Source organism: Panthera tigris, chromosome E1 (genome assembly GCF_018350195.1).
Source record: "Panthera tigris isolate Pti1 chromosome E1, P.tigris_Pti1_mat1.1, whole genome shotgun sequence".
NCBI lineage: Eukaryota > Metazoa > Chordata > Mammalia > Carnivora > Felidae > Panthera > Panthera tigris.
The window spans coordinates 23,358,445-23,379,724 of record NC_056673.1 but is presented as its reverse complement, the minus strand read 5'-3'; the positions used below and the strand labels follow the sequence as shown (position 1 = coordinate 23,379,724).

General features: G+C 47.1%; 1 protein-coding gene and 1 pseudogene across 5 annotated transcripts in view; one reads left to right on the top strand and one right to left on the bottom strand.

The window, feature by feature from the left end:
- Positions 1 to 4,924: 4,924 nt before the first annotated feature.
- LOC122233415 lies at positions 4,925 to 5,905 on the top strand (annotated as a pseudogene).
- Positions 5,906 to 15,884: 9,979 nt separating this feature from the next.
- HNF1B (HNF1 homeobox B) overlaps positions 15,885 to 21,280 on the bottom strand; it is a 53,382-nt gene continuing 47,986 nt past the window's right edge. For all 5 annotated transcript variants that reach the window (XM_015543753.2, XM_015543751.2, XM_007096034.3 and 2 more), the window contains one exon: positions 15,885 to 16,821. In XM_015543753.2, the coding sequence (XP_015399239.1) occupies positions 16,709 to 16,821 (113 nt within the window). In that variant the 3' untranslated portion in view covers positions 15,885 to 16,708. The remainder of the gene's footprint in view (positions 16,822 to 21,280) is intronic.

The following is a 21,280-nucleotide window of genomic DNA, read 5'->3' as shown; positions in this document are numbered from 1 at the left end:
TGTACACACATATGCCCATGGACACACATACACCTGACATGGACAAGCACACATACCATACAACCATTTTTGTGGTGAGCAGTTCCTGGAACCAAGGGTAGCCTTCAAGGGAGCAGGTAGTACATGGGGTTGTGGTCTCCATTCCCCGGTACATTCTTGTGGCCAGTTACACCATCCTGTGATGGGTTGGAACCTGCCCTCTCTGAACTGAGTCCTGGCTGGGGCAGTCTTTCCAGAGGTGTATCCAGGGGTCTGGGGACACAGTTCCTATCATGCCTTCTCAACACATTCTCTGGTCTTATACTGGCAGGGCAGGCTGACAGGAATGCCCACCTCACAGCCCTGTTAGCAGGGTCCTGTGCTCTAGGCTGCCCCCCCCCCCCCCCCACCAGTAGTCTTCTTGCAACATGGAGGGATGCTTTCTTAGGTCAAAAGGGAAAGCATTGTTGCTGCTCTGTAGCCAGGCAAACAAACAGCTGGCTTTGAAGTCCCGGGAGGGGCGGGGGCAGGATTTCCTCCGGCTGGAGTTGGGAGTGTGAAGGAGAGGCCTGCAAGCCTCCCCCAAGCCTGGCTGTGTTTGTTAACTCCACCCTCCCACCCAGGTCTGCTGTATTTGATGTGTTGGGGGAAGCGGGAGGAAGGAGGCATGCTCCAGGGGTCCTCAGGCGGGGATATTTTCAAGTCCTGCTGAGCCTGCAGTCTCACCCAGGAGCAGAATGCAGACTGGGGCCAGAGTCCAGAGGAGGCCTCCCACCTAGAAGGAAATACCTAGTCTCCTCTCCTCCAGGTGGTCTACTGGGGTGTGGTGCAGGGCGGATTGCAGTGTGCTGCTTCCCCTGGGCGAGGTTTTTATTCAAGTGGGATCAGGTAAGAATGAATGGCAGGGAAAGACCTGAAGGGAGAAAGAGGCATCTAAAGGCAGCACTGATGCTTCACGGCCATGGGCCTGCCCCTCCGGCTTAGAGTCTCCTCTTCCCCATCTCCCCTCCACCACCAAAGCAGCGCCAGTGGATAGTTTGCTCTTCCTCTGCTGTGCTCCTGACTCAGAAGCTATAGCTGTGACCAGACACACTGCCCACCGGCCCCTTCCCCCAAGCAATGAAATGCACTGGGTGAGGAACTCTGGGGATGGGGGAGAAACTTCTAGAGAGTAGACACCTGGGTAAGACAGTGTTTCCACTGGGCTGGCTCTCTGGGCTTGCCTCAGGATTTCACTGCATTCCAAAGCACGGCTAAGACCTTTCAGGCCCTGGGCCACAGGGAATGATACAAGAGATCAAGCATTATTATTAATCAACTCAATATCCCATACAACATTAGCTTCCGTCTCCCTCTTTCTCCCCTCCTCCCATTCTCCCTCCCTCCTGAACTCTTATATCTCTACAACCTAATGTGCACACTTGTGCTAGATTCCTACCTCCCCCCAGTGCCCCTCTCCAGTCTGTCCCCACCTACCTGCTTCCCTCCCCCTCCCCCCAATGTTGTGCTTGAGAAACAGCTTGTTTGCGGTAAGACCTGGAAAGCTGGAGTTATACATCCTCCTGGGATGGCCCCCCTACCTCAGTGCTGATGCCTTGGTGCCAGCCAAAGCAGGCTCACCTGCTTGTGACCCATCCCCTTCCTCCCCAGAGTTCTCTGCTTCTCCTCTGCAAACACAGGACAATGGGCAAATGGGAGTTACCTGTCTCAACAGGTGTTAGCCTGGCCTCACTTTCCTACGGGGTGATGGGAAGGTCACCCTCCAGCCCACCCACTCTGGGCATTCCTGTGATTGTGAAAGGTCCCCTTTAACGCCATCCTCCCTTTGGCCCCCCATGATTTCGGCTGTGGGAGGCCAAGCCCACCTCAGAGGCTTTAGAAGTTTTCACGTTAGCTACTGGGTCCACTGGCTAAAGAGCAGGCAGCACTCATACTGTCTGAGAAGGCAACTTTCCCTGCTGAGCCAAGAGCCCCCTGAGGGAAGAGATTGTTTCTTATTTGTCATTGAAACTCTAGGCCCAGCAGACTGCACAGAATACAACTTCGCTAAATGACTCATAACTATTTGGTAAGTTGCCATCATTCTCATCACCAGTAAATATTTATTGGGGGTATCTTATGTGCAGAGCCTCCACTAACCAGTAAGGGGCACAAAGATTGTTTAGACACCATTCCCGCTTTCAGGGGGGACTTATGCCAGGGAGACCCAGAGGAACTTCACTCGGCAGGAGGTCTCAGGAAGGAGCTAGAGCTGGGGGCCCCCAGGGAATCTGCTTGGGCAGCCATAGTTTGCCAAAGAGTAAACTTACTGCTGGTAACCCCAGACTCAGATCCCATTCACTATGGATCTCTGCATACTCAGAGCAGAGCTGCTAACTCACTATCTGCCTGTCTAGCCTTTTTCCTTTGTCATCTCAGCGTCCTCGGCTCAAAAATGTGAATAAAAGTAAAAAACTAGTGTCTCTGGAAAGAATTTCTTAAGCTGTTAGCCTGGGAACAAAGGAAGTGTAAGTTGCCCCCCCTCCCCCAACCCTCCTCACCACGTCCCAGCTAGAGCTGCACTTGCTGTTAGATGGGCCCCGTGCTGTTTGCTTTGGGCTCCCTAGGGATCGGAGACCAGAGCTGCCACTGCCCTCAGGAGGAAGGAAGGAGGAGGTGCAGGTGTCTGGAGTTGAGTTCATCCTAACCCACCTTAACTGAGTGCTTCGTCTGAGCTGAGCGCTGTACTAGCCACGGGAAATACAGCAAATGACAAAAGGAATGTAACTCCTCTCCTCTCAAACTTATGTCTCAGACAACCTGGGAGAAGAAGGACAGCAAGTTGATCTCTTGGGATCCAAGGGTCAGCCCAGATGAAGTGAGAAGCTGTTGCTGTACCGATGCCTTTGTCTCATCAAGGGGACCTTCCCTGCATGGAGTAAGGGTCTAGCATCATGCATGGAAGGTGGGGACACTGTCAGTGGGTGGTATTTTCTGCATGGCTCTTTCAGGCCGGTGCTTCTGAAACTTTTCTACTGAAGTACCATTAATGCCAGAGAAGATTGAATTTGTGTTTCTCAAGGGGCCTGTGGTTTTAGATCACTGCAAGTGGGAGATTTCTCTGAAGCCCCGTATTTTATTTTAAAAATGTGTGTAAATTTTGTATTTTCTATCATGTTCATGCATTTGCTTTTATATAAAAATGCAGTTAAAATTACTTATCTCTGTACCACCTCACACCTGTCAGAATGGCTAAAATGAACAACTCAGGAAACAACAAGTGTTGGCAAAGACGCAGAGAAAAGGGAACACTTTTGCATTATTGGTGTGAATGCAAACTGGTGCAGCCGCTCTGGAAAACAGTGTGGAGGTTCCTCAAAAAATTAAAAATAGAACTACCCTATGACCCAGCAATTGCACTACTAAGTATTTACTTGAAGGATATGAAAATACCGATTTGAATGGGCCCAGGCACCCCAATGTTTATAAGCAGTATTATCAATGATAGCCATAGTATGGAAACAGCCCAAATGTTCATCAACTGATGAATGGACAAAGAAGATGTGATACACACACACACACACACACACACACACACACACACAATGGAATATTCACTCAGCCATCAAAAAGAATGAAATCTTGCCATTTTCAACAATGTGGTTGGAACTAGAGTATATTATGCTAAAGGAAATAAGTCAGAGAAAGACAACTATCATATGATTTCACTCATCCGTGGAATTTAAGAAACAAAGCAGATGAACATAGGGGAAGGAAAGGAAAAATAAGATAAAAATAGAGAGGCAGACACCCATAAGAGACTCTTAAATACAGAGAACAAAGGGTTCTGAGGGTTGCTGGAGGGGACGTGGGGGGGGGGGGATGGGCTAAATGGGTGATGAGCACTAAGGGGGACACCTGTTGGGAGGAATGCTGGGTATTGTATGTAAGTGATGAATCACTGAGTTCTACTCCTGAAACCAACACTACACTGTATGTTAACTAACTTGAATTTAAACAAATAAACTCAAACAATTTACTTATCTCTGAATAAAATCAATGCTCTGGGAAAATGAACTATTTTTACTGCAGCTTCTTGTACTCCCTGACCCACTGCCCTGTACCCTGGGGGTGAGAAGCATGCTTTTTAGGACAGCAGACCCATACACAGGCACCACATTCAGGGGTGCCATCCTGAAGCGAGTCTCTAACATGCTTGCATTGCCACACCCTTGATACCAAAACACTCCCCTGGGTTTGTCCTATGCTGTGCTGGCCACACACTGATCCAGACTGACCCATAGGATCATCCTTTCTCCTCTGGGTTCGTCCTGGTTCCTCTAGCAGGATTTGGAGATAGAGTGCCTGTAACACTATTCCCCAAATGTCTAGGGACAGTGGCTCTAAACCTTTTTGCAGTCTCCTTCACAGGGAATGGGCAGGGCCGGGCAACAGAAGCATGAGATCCTGAGGTGGCTGGAAAACAACTAGTAACATGGATACTTAAGGAACTAATTACCCAAAGGGCTAATGACTATCCTTGTGACTCCCTTGGTGGGCTTTAGCACTATGCCCCACCTTGCTTTCCCTGACACAGCTGCTCCATCTATACAAGGAAACTAGGAATCCAGATTGCTTATCTGATGAGGTAGAAACTGGGCGATCCGAAGTCCATCGTAGGTTTGTTGTGGATTCAGTATACCAATGGTTTTTAAATTAAAAAAAAAAAAATGCAACCCGTTTATCTATTCATCCATGCATTGATGAACTTTTATCCACTCAACATGTCTTTATAGAGAACCTACTATGCACCAGGCACCCTATGAGGTACTGGAGGTATAATGGTGACCAAGAAGGACATGGTCTGGCCCCTGTAGAACTTGCAAATGCGAAGCCCCCACATGCCACTTTCTCCTCTCTTCCTCGGCTACCTGCGGAGGTGGGCAGCCAGCTCCTACTTGGCATCATGGCCACTCTCGGACCTCTGGTGAAGTCCAAGATTGTGCAACAGAGGGCCAAGAAGTTCATCTGGTGCCTTTCAGACTGATATGTCAAAATTCAGTGCAACCGGTGGAAACCCAGAGGCATTGACAACATGGTATGCAGAAGATTCAAGGGTCAGATCTTAATGCCCAACACTGGTTACAGGACCAGTAAGAAAACAAAGCACAGGCTGTCCAGTGGCTTCCAGAAGTTCCTAGTTCACAATGTCAAGGAGGTTGAAGTGCTGCTGATGTGTAGCAAATCTTACTGTACAGAGATTGCTCACAGTATCTCCTCCAAGAACCACAAAGCTACTGTAGAAAGAGCAGCCTAGCTGGCCATCAGAGCCACCAATCCCAATGCCAGCCTGCGCAGCAAAGAAATTGAAGAGACAGACAGCTTATGTGCATGTAATATTTGTGTTAATAAAACCATAAAACTACCAAAAAAAAAAAAAAGAACTTGCAAATGGGAAACAGATTTACATGAATAATCTCCAAGGAAGTGATTGAAAGAAACACAGATGGGGCAGGCCCAGGTCCTTCTGCCTTTGACTGCTCCTGCTCTGGAATGTTCTGTCCAAAAGCATAGGTACACAAATAACAGGTTCTGGACTCAGAGGTAATGGCGGGTTTACCATCTGAAGCTCCTCTTAGAAAGGTAAGAAACATAAAACAAAATCTCCATCCACGTCCCCTCACATGCCCAAGTGCCCTAGGACAATGGTGTGTGAACACACTTGAGAGGACGACATTCAGAGTCTCACCGGATTCTCATTTCAGAGCTGTGACCCTAAGTGGCACATTGACATTAAGTCCCCCATTTCACAGATACGGAACCCGAGGCCTCAGAGAAGCGAAGCAGCCCGTTGAAACTCACCTGGCCAGGATGGGACCAAGATGGGGTGACTAAGGCGGTGGGGAAGAGTAGGGCCCAGGGCGTGACTCTTGCTTCATTTTCTTAAAGTTTATGTATTTTGAGAGAGAGAGAGAGAGGAGACAGACAATCCCAAGCAGGCTCCGTGCTATCAGCACAGAGCCTAGTGCGAGGCTTGAACTCATGACTCACAAGATCATGACCTGAGCCGAAATCAAGAGTCAGACACTCAACTGACTGAGCCACCCAGGTGCCCCATGATTCTTGCCTCTAATGAGCAGTGCGGGGTTGGAGGCCTCCAGTAACTTGCCAGACAGACCCCCTACCCCATGGTTCTGGAGACACTGGCCACTGCCCCTTATCTTTCCTCCCCATGACATGTGCAGATCTGATGGCTCTAATGCAGAAAAACTCTGGACTCTAGAACTCAGCTAAGAGTTGGTGGGACAATGAAAACATGGGCTTTGAAATATACCCAAACAACCCACAGCCCTGTCCTCTCCTCCCCAAAGATTGACCAATGACCCCTACACCAGTGACTGAATTGTTTCTAAGAAACCTTGTGTGGCTTTGGCTACTGACTGACAAAAGATTGTCACACTTTTCCACCCTTCACCTTTGGGGCATCTTCACTAAACATGCACTGCCATTTAAAGTGGGATTCAACCAAATTTGGACTAAGTTTGGTTGTATAGCTAATCATATTTAGAGTCACCTTCCTGTGACATTAAAGCCTCCAGGAGAGTCACTGAAAAGCCTGTGAGGTCTGCTAATTCCATTGCGAGTAAGGAATGTGTTTATTCTTCCATGGGGCAAAGATCCCCCACTCAACGTGACGCTGCCACATTGTGTAACCAGGAACATGGGTTGTTGCTGATGTAAACAAATGGCCAGGGGCAGACCTGCCAGGAGCCCAGTCTCCCTTTTCCCAGAGGTGTTTCTTATGAATGGTTGTACCCAGTGAAGCAATTTCCTGCCTTGTAAACTTCTGCCCAGCAAACCACATCTCCTATCTATCGCTGCCTGGCTCTGGGTCATAAAGCAATTCCCCAGACACCAATTTGCACCCGATCAAGAGTCCTTGAGTAACAAGAAAATTACCCTCCACCTGCGGACATAATGACACTTTGCAAGGCTAGTGGCTTTGCAGTTTCTGAACGTAAACATCACATGCCTTACCCCACGCCTTACCTCTGCTCATCTGAGATGTGGGGCCCACATATTTGATTCTCAGACTCTGGTCCACTCCTCAGAGGCACCAGCTGGCTAGTGACCCATTACCTTGACCTGAGGACCCTGCAGCCTGTCAGATCATGATTTACAGAACCAGGGCAAGAGAAGTTCAGGCAGGGGTCCCAGGCATGCAGAAGACAGAAGGTTTGGGCTGAAACAACACTGGGAACTCATTGATTTGGACATTCATTTTGCATGTTGTGGTCCCTCAACGTGAAATGTCTTTCCCACCCCCATCTGCCTGGTGAACTGTCACTCATTCTTTATGATGTCAAGTGTCTTTCAAAGGACCTTCTCTGATTTCTATCTAAACAGAATTGCTTCCACTGTCCTACCACTCTACCTTCTGACACCTACATACTGCATTACAATCACTTGTTAATTTGTCTCCCCAGCCAGGTTGGGAACTCCCTCAGGGCATCTTGGAGCCCTCAGTACCCACCACACTACACCGGCTCAAAGTCAGTGTGCAAAAGAGGTTTGTTGAATGAATGAGTGAATGGGAACCTGTTAACATGCCTCTCCACCATACTTAGATGTTCTGTGTAATGAAAATATACAAAGGACATGGTTAAAGGAATGAAGACCTGGGTTAGGCTAGTAAAGAAGGCATAGTCAAGGGGTTCTGTACTTGAGAAGGGTGCAATATGGCATATTCCTGCAGATTATAGGAATATTTGCAGATGAGGTATAGAGGTTGGGCCCATGGGTAGATAGAAGTGGTTTGTTGTTGGTTTTCCTTTTTGAGTGCGAGCTCAGGAGCCAGAACGGGTTCCAAGCCAATCTAACTGACCTTAGTATTACACTAGCCATAAGGCATTACCTAGGACCTCCATTTTTAAAAATAATTTCTCTTTTAATTTACACCTAACTTAATTAGCATGTGGTGCAACAATGATTTCAGGAGTAGATTCCTTAATACCCCTTACCCATTTAGCCCATCCCCCCTCCCACAACCCTCCCAGCAACCCTCTGTTCTCTATATTTAAGAGTCTCTTATGTTTTGTCCTCCTCCCTCTTTTTATATTATTTTTGTTTCCCTTCCCTTATGTTCACCTGTATTGCATCTTAAATTCCTCATATGAGTGAAGTCATATGATATTTGTCTTTCTCTGACTAATTTCATTTAGCATAATACCCTCTAGTTCTATCCATGTTATTGCAAATGGCAAGATTTCATTCTTTTGATTGCCAAGTAATACTCCATGGACATTTGGGCTCTTTCCATACTTTGGCTATTATTGACAGTGCTGCTATAAACATTGGGGTGCATGTGCCCCTTCGAAACAGCACACCTGTATCCCTTGGATAAATACCTACTAGTGCAATTGCTGGGTCATAGGGTAGTTCTATTTTTAATTTTTTGAGGAACCTCCATACTGTTTTCCAGAGTGGCTGCACCAGTTTGTATTCCCACCAGCAGTGCAAAAGATATCTTCTTTCTCCACATCCTCACCAACATCTGTTGTTGCCTGAGTTGTTAATGTTAGCCATTCTGACAGGTGTCAGGTGGTATCTCATTGTGGTTTTGATTTGTATTTCCCTGATGATGAGTGACGTTGAGCATTTTTTCATGTGTTGGTTGGCATCTGGATATCTTCTTTGGAGAAGTGTCTATTCATGTCTTTTGCCCATTTCTTCACTGGATTATTTGTTTTTTGGGTGTTGAGTTTGATAAGTTCTCTATAGATTTTGGATACTAACCCTTTATCTGTTATGTCATTTGCAAATATCTTCTCCCATTCCGTTGGTTGCCTTTTAGTTTTGCTGATTGTTTCTTTTGTTGTGCAGAAGCTTTTTGTTTTGATGAGGTCCCAGTAGTTCATTTTTTTTAATTTTTTTTTTAATTTTTTTTTAATGTTTATTTATTTTTGAGACAGAGAGAGACAGAGCATGAATGGGGGAGGGGCAGAGAGAGAGGGAGACACAGAATCCGAAGCAGGCTCCAGCCTCTGAGCCATCAGCCCAGAGCCTGACGCGGGGCTCGAACTCACGAACCGTGAGATCGTGACCTGAGCTGAAGTAGGACGCTCAACCGACTGAGCCACCCAGGCGCCCTCAAGTAGTTCATTTTTGCTTTTGTTTCCCTTGCCTCTGGAGACCTGTTGAGTAAGAAGTTGCTGCAGCCAAGGTCAAAGAGGTTTTTACTCCCTTTCTTATTTAGAATTTTGATGGCTTGCTGTCTTATGTTTAGGTCTTCCATCCATTTTGGGTTTACTTTTGTATATGGTGTAAGAAAGTGGTCCAGGTTCATTTTTCTGCATGTAGGAGCTCCATTTTTATCTATTATCTATTTCCTTTCTTCTTATCTCCATTTATAAAAGCAATAATAATGACTTGCTCCTTCCTTTGAAGTTTGACGAGTTTGACATGGTGGTGGTAGGTATACATTGGGTCATTTTCCAGACATTTAACTAGTAAACTCCATGACATACATATGCACATTCATTCATTCAAAAAATATTTAATGAGGGGGTGCCCGGGTGTCTCAGTTGGTTACGCATCTGACTTCAGCTCAGGTCATGATCTCACAGTTCATGGGTTCGAGCCCTGCATCGGGCTCCCCGCTGACAGCTTGGAGCCTGGAGCCTGCTTCAGATTCTGTGTCTCCCCCTCTCTCTCTCTCTCTTTCTCTTTCTCCCTCTCAAATAAATAAACATTAAAAAAGTGTATTTACTGAGTACCTAATATGTTCCAGGTACCAAAAGATGGGGCCCAAAACAGTGAACAAAACACCAACCCCCTGTTCTCATAGAACTTACATCCTAGTTGGGGAAAAACATTCAGTGACAGTGAAGTTGGGGCCCATCATGTTTTCTCATGTTGTAATCCTGGAGGGACTGGATGCCAATAATTAACACTTACTGAACACTTTCTATGTACCAGGCAAAGGGCTTGATGCACCTTGTCTCTCATTTAATCCTATGCCAACCTTATTTTCAGATAAGGAAACAGACCAAGTAGACTTCCCAAGATCACACACCTAGTGAGTGGCAGAGCCAGGATTTGAATCCAGATTTTTTATTGCTCTCCAGCCTGAGCTCTTAACCACAACTCTCTACAGCAGCAGCAAATATTTACTAGATGAACAAAGAAGTGGATGAATGGTTAACCCTAACTATAGTGGTAACTTGGTGTTTGGCTTCCATGATACAAACATGAGCAACATGTTTAGGTTTTTCATTTACTTATTAATTTAAGCTTCTCCAAAGTATGGATTCTGTTGAAAGTAGATTTCCTAAAGATTAAGAAGCCTCATTGTCATTCATGTTTCATGGGCAAGGCAATCTGTTTTACAAATATAATGATGATTTCCCTCCTGCCCCCACCCCAGTTTTATTGAAAAATAACTGACATATATCACTGTATACGTTTAAGGCATGCAGCATGATAGTTTGATTTATATCTATTGTGAAGTAATCATATTTTAATTCAAAAATTGTGCAAAAGAAACTATCACTCTAAGTTCTATTCTGGGTTTGTCATAAAGTCTCTGTATTAGACTATATAATGACCCCCAAATATATTAGGTCCTAATCCCTGGAAGCTGTAAATATTACCTTAAAAGGAAAAAGTCTGGGCAGATATGATTAAAGAAGATTATTTTATTTTATTGCTTTTGCGGGGGGGCCCTGGGTGGCTCAGTCAGTTAAGCATCCAACTCTTGATTTCAGCTCAGGTCATGATCTCATGGTTTGTGAGTTTGAGCCCCCTGCTGGGCTCTGCACTGACAGTATGGAGCCTACTTGGGATTCTCTCTCTCTCTCTCTCTCTCTCTCTCTCTCTGCCCCTCCCCTACTCACATGCATGCACATGCGTGCTCTCTTGTTCTCTCTCAGAATAAATAAATAAACTTTATTTGTTTAAGATCTTATTTTTAAGTAATCTCAACATGGGGCTTGAACTCACAACTCCAAGATCTAAATTCGCACATTCTACCAAATGAGACAGCCAGGTGCTCCAAAGAAGAATACTTTACATAATCCAGTGGGCCCTAAATGCAACACAAACATATGTATCCTCATGAGAAGGTGAAGGGGGAGATCTGGCACTGAAGAGAAGGTAAAATGACCATGGAGGTGGGGACTGGTGATGGGGCCACCAGAAGTTGGAAGAAGTAAGCAAGAGAGACTCCTCTATAGCCTCCAGTGGGAGTATGACCTGCTATCACCTTGGTTTTGGCCCCATGATACTGGTTGTGGACTTCTGGCCTCTAGAACTGTGAGAGAACATATTTCTGGTAATTTGTTAGAGCAGCCACAGGAAATGAATACAGTCTCCCACAGAGATCCCCCTACAAATGAATTCACCTCCTTCCCTGCCTCCAGCCCCTTTCTTGGCTATTTGTGTTTCTTTCTAGTACCTATCAATTCTTGGCATGATGTATGTTTGTGTATTATTGTAGGCTCCTCCCACTTGAACATAAGCGCCACAGGAAAAGTGACATTTTTTTAACAGCTTTTCTCCCCATGCCTAGAAGAGTAGGCACATAGTAAGTACTCAATAAATATTGGTTGGATACATGATTGAATGTCATGTTATTGCCACCTGTAGAGCTCGGAGATCACATCAGGGATATAGTAGCAGACATCACAGCATGACCTACCACTTTTAAAGTGCCACTTTAAAAGATATCTGAGGGGCGCCTGCATGGCTCAGTCAGTTAAGCATCTTACTCTTGATTTCAGCTCAAGAGTCATGATCTCACAGTTTGTGAGATCGAGCCCTGTGTTGGGCTCTGCACTGAGCATGGAGCCTGCTTAAGATTCATTCTCTCTCCCCACCCCCACCCCTCCCCGACTCTCTCTTTCTCAAAAAAAAAAAAAAAAAATCTGAGATAGAGTCTAGTCTCAGGCAACCCTGTTTTTCATCTCTGCATCAATTTTTGTTTCCTACTTCATTCAGGCCCCAAACCTTGCAATGGCCTTCAGAGTCTCTCCTTCCCACACTCTATGTCCAAACCACCGGGAAATCTTGGTGCCTTCAAATTCTCTTCCTTCAAGGGGACACCCACAATCCCACTGCCTCTCTTCACTTCCATTGCCCCTCTGCCACTCCTGGTCTCAGGCCGATGACAGCAATGGCTTCTGGTGGTTTTTTGCCGTCACTCTTGGCCCCTCCGTACAACTCAGCAGCCAGAGGGATCCTCTGAAAACATAGTTACATCTTGTCTCTGCTTCGTTCATGACTCTCTGATGGCTCCTAGATCCCTCAGAGGAAAAGCCAAGTCCTCACAGCAGCGCCTACAGATGGCAGTGACAACTGCCCTCTGTCATTTGTTGTCATATCCCACATCCCTGACACACCATTCTGTCACTCAGCTCAAGCTCCTCTAACCTCCCTGCTTCCGTAGAAGTTTTTGTCATCACACACACGCATTCAGTTACTGCTTGTTTCCCCCACTAGAATGAACTTCAAGAGGGGAAGGATTTCAAGATTTTGATTTTAAGTAATCTCTACAGCCAAAGTGGGGCTCGAACTCATGACCTTGAGATCAAGAGTCGCGCGCTGCACTGACTGAGCCAACCAGGCGCCCCAAGAGGGGAAGGATTTTTATTTATTTGGTTCATTGATGTATCCTCAGTGTCTAGAACAATGGTGCCTGGCACATAATAGGTGTCAGTAAATATTTCTTGAATAAATAAATGAGAAACATAATTTTGGACTAGGTAATGTTTCCAAAAGCAAAGGATACATGGGAGGACTTATAAAGCTCAGGAAACCAGGCACACTTTCCTTATACTAGGATTTTTTTGTTTTTGTTTTTTAAAAAAATTAGCTTTCTCTTTTTATCCCTTTCGTAATTGAGAATAATTTGATGTGATTGGCTTAGTAAGGCTCTCTGGACAATAGGGCAGAGAAAAGAAACCTGCCTTTTGGGAATATGACAGTATGTAAGAAAATTAATTATGTGGAAACTATAAAGAAATATGTAGTTTGTGTTGTACGATTTGTTGGCGTAAACATACATACACGGACTGTGTGAAAATTGCTTTGATGAGTCCCGCTTTTGATGTTACCCCCACCCCCCTCACTTTGTTTGCTCTGCTCTGCTGTCCCTTAGAACACATTTCCTCCCTATACATGCACACATCTCCGTACAGACACCCAGGAAAAAATGGTCATTCAGGCGTGTGTCAAGTCCTGCACACCCCAAAGATTCATTTAAAAAATACAGGCATGTTATAAATCTTGGCTGACAATCTAGTATTTGCCTAGCCAGAATGACCTCTGCACCAGAACTGGGGGCAGAGAGAGGGAGGAAGAGAGGGAGGAGAAGGAGAGGGAGAGGGAGTGGGGAGGGAGAGAGGGGAGGAGGAGAGGGGGAGAGGGAGGGAGGGGCAGGCTTTATAGCCATTTGGTTTAGTGGACTGCAGCTTCTCATGAGTATTCAGCCTATAGGATGCAATCAGGATATGTTTGAAGTATTATAACATGGATATGTCATATATCACTGCATGGGCCCCTATCAGCAATCTCACATTCCAGAGCAGATTTTGACGGTGTTTGTTTGAATTAATTCCTAATTCGAAGGGAACATATCAGCCCTGATTTTCCTTGGGAAGAAGTAGTTTGCTCCTGCTTCTTCCTGACCCACACCATTGCTTGCTCTGGGCACTCCTCTGGCATGCCCCCCACCGACCCTTAGGACCACTACCAGCTGTAGTCTCAGCCTCCTGGCTCTCAAACTTCCTGCAATGGTCACCACATTTCACCTCCTTCTTTCCCTTTAGGAGACAAAGACTCTTCGGTCAGGCCTTTCTCCTTTCCTCAGATGCCCCCTCCCTGACTCATCCTTGGTCCCTGGCTGGATTTTCCATACACCATAGAAATGAAGAAAACCACTTTACCAGCTGTTTTATCAAGCATCAGATTTGTGGTGAGGTTATCTGGAAATAGCAACAAAGCCTGGAAGACCATGCAAGATGTCACCGTGGGATGAGAGAGTACTGATAACACAACATACCAGCTACACTTCCAAGTGTCTCAACTCATTCACTCCTCAAACAACCTTATACAGGAGGTACTATTATCATTACTCAATTTAATGGAGGACACAGAGGATGGGGTTAAGTGCTGGAGTTGGAGATTCTAATCAGGGCATTATGGCTCCCAAATGAATACCAAAGACCTGCCTCCAGCCGTGGGCCAAGAGCTCAGATTCCCTGGGTGTCTACATTGTGTTCTTATCCCCTGAATCTAGCGGCTAACCCCCCAGTTATCTCTGCCTTAGTTGGGGGAAGAGTCCACTGTTTGGCATGGAAAAGGTTAATGCATTTGAAGGCAGGTCTTCATTACTGATTTCATTTCCATGAGTGTTAAAATGAAATCTGCTTCCCCAGAGCTTTTCCCAGAAAATGACAGTAGGTCATGGGAAAACAGAGCCATCTGTCTGTCAGTCTGGGCTCCAGGTGTAAAGAGAGGCCCTGGAAATGTCAGTCCATATAGCTCTGGGGGAAGAATGAGAGTTTTTAGTTACAGGTAAATCTTCAGAGGGGGTAATTCCACCTGAACCCTACATGGTGGCCTCCTTGTCCCTTGTAGAGCCAGTATAGAAGGTCCCTGCTTGATGCAGAAGGGAGGTGCTAACCTTGCCAGGGTTGTCTTCTACATGTCTTGGTTTATATAGGGTTTGGTTAGGAAAAGTCCCTAGAACCTTCCCCAGCCTACCTATCCTCACTCCCCTCAGCCTCCAGTTCTGCCCACATGACTGCTTGGATGAAAAGACCTTCTGCATTCTCGGGGCTATTGCAATAATGCAAGATCTAAAATGTACCCAATTAAGATACTTGTTCCAGAAACAACGTGAGTCCAGATATGGGGTTCCAACTGAGGCTCGGGCTTGAGGCCTGTATTCCCTTCCTCATCCTGGAACTCACAGGAGCTACCCAATAGGACATCTCAACTAGTGACAGGGGATCTTGGCCTCTCTTGACACGTGGTGCTTGGCAGTGGCCCCAGCTCCTCTCAACCGAACTAGGAATGTTCTCTTGACCACTTCAGCTCACGTGACATCGTCCAGGGGAGCCGGGAACCAAAGGAGGTCGGCATTTCCTTATCTACCCATCCCTGTCCTGGGCACATAGTAGGATACGTACTCAGTAAATCTGCCCAGATCACCGCGAAGTGCGTCTTCCACTGCACCTATTGCCTGCGACCTGCTCAGCACAATTCCCTTGTTCACACCGCGCCTGGCAAATGCTCTGACTTGAAGCAAGAAACCACATGCTGGTAGGTCTCTGCTGTACAAGAGGAGATGGCAAAGAAGACAGGTACATCCTCTTTCCTGAAGTCAGCACTGGATTGTTTGTGGCAATGTCCTTGCTGGTGGAGTGTCCAGGCCTTTGGCTTTTATTCGTCAGCATCCTGGCCGGAGGGGCAAAGCTGGACAGGAGGCGGCAACCACAAGAGTTTCCCATTCTCCTAGTGACTAACAGCTCCATAGAAGGAAGACTGGGATTAATGCTTGAAACGAGGCCAAGAAAGTTACCCACAGGGTTTCCATTCTTTCCGCTTTTAATCTGTCCCTATGACCAAGAGTCACCAAGAGCTGGCTCTATTCCTTTGTTCCTATGAGTTGCAGGGAAGACAAAGGTGTGGGCTCCCACTGTGGCCAGATCCCCTGGTGGTGGGGGTGGGGGGTTGTGGAGTCTGGCGAGGGGAATTAACTCTTCTTACCTTAGCAGTACAGCTGGTGTGAAGACACTAGGACGTGTAGCCATGAATCCAATGGACTAAGTGGAAAACTCCAAGGAGAACAGGAACCAGGGGCTCTTGGTGGAACCGGGGCAGGGGAAATGTCAGAGACAGAAATATGAGACTCTGGGCGGTGATAAAATAAATCGTTTTAATGGGAGGCTTTCCGAAAGGGTAACTTTTTCTTGTGCTATGAAGCAGTCAGTTTCCTTGCCTTGGGGGTTTCTTGGGTGGTGTCCTGACTGAACCCCTAGCCCCACCGGGAGCTGGATGTTAGTCTGACACTATGTTCAGCCCCTCCAGGATCCAGAGGTGTGTCTTAACATCAGGAGATTGGAGTCAGCTGGCAGTCAGTCCCAAACGTACAGTCCCTGTGTGTGTCCAGGCCCGAGGGAAAGGGGCAGAGGCTTCACTTCCGACTCAGGATATGTCTCCGTGGGGGGAGAAAAAAGGGGGTAAATCACTTTGAAAATTTAACTCTGACCTTTACAAAGAAAACTAATAGACACTTTAGTATTATATACAGGGTAGGGGCGAAAGGGAGTGGAGGGGAAATTGCACTTAATTACAGTAGGTTATAGTTTACACCCATTGGACAAATTTGCTTCTTCAAAAGAAATCTCGAGATCAGCCGGGAGGGAGTGGGGGAGGGGGGGTCTGCAGATATTTACAGTGTGTTTGGCTCAGTTCAACAGCACGTGTCCTCCTCCTGTCAGTAACAGATTCAAGTTTTCACATCAGTTTGTTCGATGAAGGAGCATAATGCAGGCACGACAGCGTTCTCTCTTCCTCTTCTGCGGTTTCTTGTCTCCCGCCTGTGGGCGGGATGGGAGTACTTGACGTCTTGGGAGAGGCATGGCAACAATACTGCATAGAAGGGAAGGGCTGCGCCTCGGAGCGGCTGTCTGAAGCGTCAGCAAGATGTCAGGTAAGCAGAGACCTCTCGAAGGTGCTTGTCAGGTCACTGGGCTTTTCTGTGACAGCTGCCCGGAGGGTGATGGTGTGGAAAATAGGGTCCTTGTTGCTGTGCACAAAGCAAGTGATGTGTGGTCATCACCAGGCTTGGAGAGGGCACTGCAGAGAGAGCAGAGAGAGCTCAGCTGTGTGCAGTTAGCGGGGACAATGGCCCTTGGTTTGTCTTCTCCAGGGGAGCTGAGACCCAAGTCAGCCGGCAAAGGGCCAAGGACCTAGTGCCTGCTCGATGCCACAGTGTTGGTCCTGAAGCACACTCCCTTTAGGAACACTCGGGAGCCAGATCTTCTGGCCACTCCAGAAGAGAGAAGTGAATTGCTGGGGACCTTGAATTAATCATAACTCACTGACCTTTATTCTGGAGTCAAGCTCCTCTTTCTTTGAGAGTGGGTTTTTATTTTAATGTTTATTTGTTTTTGAGAGGGGGGAGGGGCAGAGAGAGAGGGAGACACAGAATCTGAGCAGGCTCCAGGCTGTGAGCTGTCAGTACAAAGCCCGACGTGGGGCTCGAAGTCACAAACCGCAAGATCATGACCTGAGCCGAAGCTGGAAGCTTCTACCCAGGTGCCCTGAGAGTGGGTTTTACGATGTGCTCGGTGTGGGTGCAATGGCATCTGGACAGGAGCTTTTTGCCTCTCATGGAAGTCAGGGTTCTGTTCCTAAGACCTCTAAGGGCTGGGGTCCCCTAGACCATTGATCCCCAAACTTCAATGGACCTAAGAATACCAGACATCCCGTGAAAATGTGTATTCTGATGGAGTGGGCTTGTGGTGGACCTAAGAACCTGCATTTCTAATCAGTTCCCAGATTGTGCCAATGCTGCCGATCTACTTGAGCACATGAGAAAATGGCCACTTGCTCAAACGACCCATCAGGGAAGGAGTATGGGAAAGTGCTCTCTGTAGGCTTGCTCCTAATAGGACAAGAAACCTGGGCTGAAGGCCTCTGATGCCCAGATGAGGGCAGGAGACCCCAGAACAGATGGAGAAACCCCCTGAGAGGAGTTACCCCTTCCAGAGCCCTTGGCCTCATTCATTTCAACCGTCATGGCACACCATTCCCGTCCTTTTCCCTCCAGGGAGGCCCTTTTTGCTTCCCTCTGTCTCTTCTTTCCCTTTCACTTGTTTGGGCATCTAAGGGGAAAGTTCTGCCTTTTGAGTTAATGGCTCTTTCTCTAAAGACTCTTCCCTAAACACTTAGGAGCACACATAAGTGTGCGTGCGCACACACACCCACACGCACAGCCCCCCCCACCATTACTACGAAAGGCCTATTATCCCATTATCATCTCATAAATCAGTGCTCCCAGACATAATCCTGTATGAGGTTGCCATTATGCCCATTTTACAGATTAGGAAGACGAGTTCAAACAAAATGAATTGTCCAGGGTTTTAGAACTAGGACAGCATAGAGACAGAAATTCAAACTGGTTCTGGGTACCCTCCTGGCACATGTTCTTTCTATTATGCTCTCAGGTTAAGAGTCTTCTACTGGCTTTGTGTTCTTGGTCAAGGTATTCTCTTTGTGCCTCAGTTTTTTCATCTGTAAAATGGAAGTTGTAGAGGGATCGGGTGAGCCGATGCATGGGAAGTGTTCAGAATTAACACTGGGCTACACAGGGTGCCCTAGTCCGTGCTGCCCTCGAGCCCTCTTCAGAATGTGACTGAGCTGTACATTCATTTGAAGGGACCGGTTCTGACCCTTTTAAATTCTTGAGGCCCTTGTCAGGGTCCTCTGATACCCTTTGCCTCCTCTTCCTCCCGTCGCCCGCCCCCACTTTTGAGTCTCTTTACTTCCCACTATCAGCCCTTTTCCAATTTTCAGATTTCAGGGAAGGAGAGAGAAAATGGCTTGTGACCTTGCAGGTTTCAATAGAAGAGCAAACAAGAAGGGCAGATAAGGAGACGCCAGCGAGATTCTATGACCTGTCATTAGGGATGGGCTTCCCAGCTATCAAATGTTTGCTCACATAATAAAATGGTGGCAGAGCCCTAAATGTTGTCAAAGGAACTAGAGTTATTTGTCCCCTTCAGAGTCTAAACACAAACAGCTGATAAGGGGTGCGCTGTGGTCCCTCAGAACCAAGGCCTGGCACACACAGCCCCTCGGGGGCCTTGCCCAGAGGATCTGAGGGAACCTCCCTCTGAAGGGGGTGGTAGCTGTGGTGATTACGTATGGTAAGAGCTAACATTTATCGAGGTCCCACTGTGTACCAGGCACTGTGCTAAGGAAGGACTTTACTCACATCATTGTATTGGATTCACACATCAACCCTTTGAAGCAGGTAGTTATATTCATTCATTTAATACATTTTTGAAGGCCGTCTATATACTTAGCACTTTTTTAGGCACAGGGGATGCAGCCACAAATAAGACCCTGTCCATACCCTCACAGAGTTTATATTCTAGAGAGAGATCTGAAAAATAAAGTGAATAAATATATATGTATGTGTACACACATGTGTACATATATTGTACATATGTATACAAAATACAATTTCAGATGGAGATGAACGCTCTGTAGAAATATAAGCATGATGACAGGTTAGGGTGATTTGAAGGCAAAGGGAATAAATTATAGAGGGGAATCAGGAGGGGCCTCCTGGAGGTGGTGACATTTGAGCTGAATGAAATGAGGGAGCAAGCATGAAAAGATGTGCATTATGGAATTTGGGGGGCAGAAGAGACCACAAATGCAGAAGTCCTGAAGCGAGATCACTTCAATTCTGGTTCAGCTGAAGCCGGGTGAAAGAGGGAGGAGAGGAAGGAAGTGAGAAGGGCAGGGCCGGCAGGGGGCTGATTACACGGCAGGAGGCCTTGGAAGCCTCCATTTCAGCTTGGCTGCAATGGAACACTATTGGAGAGTTTTGACACGGGTGGGGGTGACATGATTGGTTTCCCCTCTCAAGAGATCATTCTGGCTGCTGCGTAGTGAACAGACAGTAACCACCATCGTGGGGCAGGAGTGGACGTAGGAGTGGGAAGCTGGGGCCAGTGAAGAGCATCAGTGAGAGCAGGGGCTGGACTGGTGGGGAGTGAGAAGTGCTCAGATGTGGGATGCAGAGCTTATCCATGGACTGGTTGTAGGGCGCGCAGAGAAGAATCAAGGAGACTCCCAGGTACCTCACCTGAATAACGGGTTACCATTTCTGGAAACGGAGAAGCCCCAGGACGAAGCAGTGCGAGTAGGGAGAAACGGGCAAAATGAAGAGTTCCTATTTTGGTGAGGCTTGTCAGATACACCGGGCATTTGCATGTACATGCCCGAGCTGCACCGGCTTTGTGAATGGGCCACTCAAGGGAGAGGTCTGTACTGGAGACAGAAGTACACGATCCATCAGTGTGTATGCTTGATCCAGAGCCATGGGATTGGGGATCACCCAGGAGTGAACACAGAAGAGAATGAGTGATAGGGCCCTCCAACAACTAAATGTTGGGGAAACAAGCTGCCAGCTATGGAAATGAGGAGTGCCACAGTGGGGGAGAACCAGGAATGGGTATCGTTCCAGAAACCAAGTGAAAAAAGGAGGGAGGATCAGCTGTGTCAGAGGTGGAGGTCGGAAAGTCCCCATTGGGTTTGACAATATGGCGGTACTTGTGAGCTGGACCGGAGAGGTTCTAATGCGGTGTCAGGACAAATGCCCATCAGGAATAGCCCTAAGACAGAATTGGGGGTGAGGAAGTAGAGACCGTGAGTACAGATAACTTCCTGCTGTTATTAAGTTAGATTAATCATGGCTCCATTAATTAGAAGTAATGATTATACTTCAAGGAAATTGAGGCCTAGAAAGATTATAAATAACTTGCCCAGGGTCTCACAACAGAAAAGTCTATGCTCTTAAACACAAGGAAGGTTATTTCCTTCTACCTTCTGAGTGTGGTCACAGGGAGGCCACAGAGAAATAAATGCTACGTACAGTCTTCCTTCCTCAGGGCTGCCAGCAGGGGAGGCCAAGTTCACCCCAGCCGCCATGGGCTGGGTGTTCTAGGCCAAGCACCAAGCTAGGTATTTTACAAGATTTATAGCATTCAGTCTTTTTAATGACCGCCCAGAAGAGGAATCATTATTTTCATGTTACAAATGAGGAAACCGAAGCTCAGAGAGGCTAGGACTTTTGCCTGAGGTCACCCAGGTAGAAGGTGGTAGAATCTTGGGCCTGGGTCTGCCTAACTCCCAAGTCAGTGCTCTTAATCATCACACCATACTGGCTGACCACCAGCAGAGATGGTTGGAAGCAGTGGAATAGTTGCCAGGGATTTATGGCAAGGCTGTCCACCTCCCTGTCAGCACCCCTGACTGGTGGCTGCTCTAGGGGCCCTCTCCTGACCTCTCTATAAACTAGGAAGTGGAGCTGTAGGCACAGAGGTTGTGGAAACAGGATTCGGCTCTCAGCCTGCCCACACTTGTTCTAACCAAGGTCGGTGCTTGCTGCGGTCTGGTTTCCAGACTGGCGGGGCATTGTTTTGCAGGAGCTCAGGCACAGACCCACTCGTATGGTAACTCGCCAGCACCCAAGGTTGAGGAGGAGGGGGAGGCATAAGCTCTGGAAAGGACGGAGGGC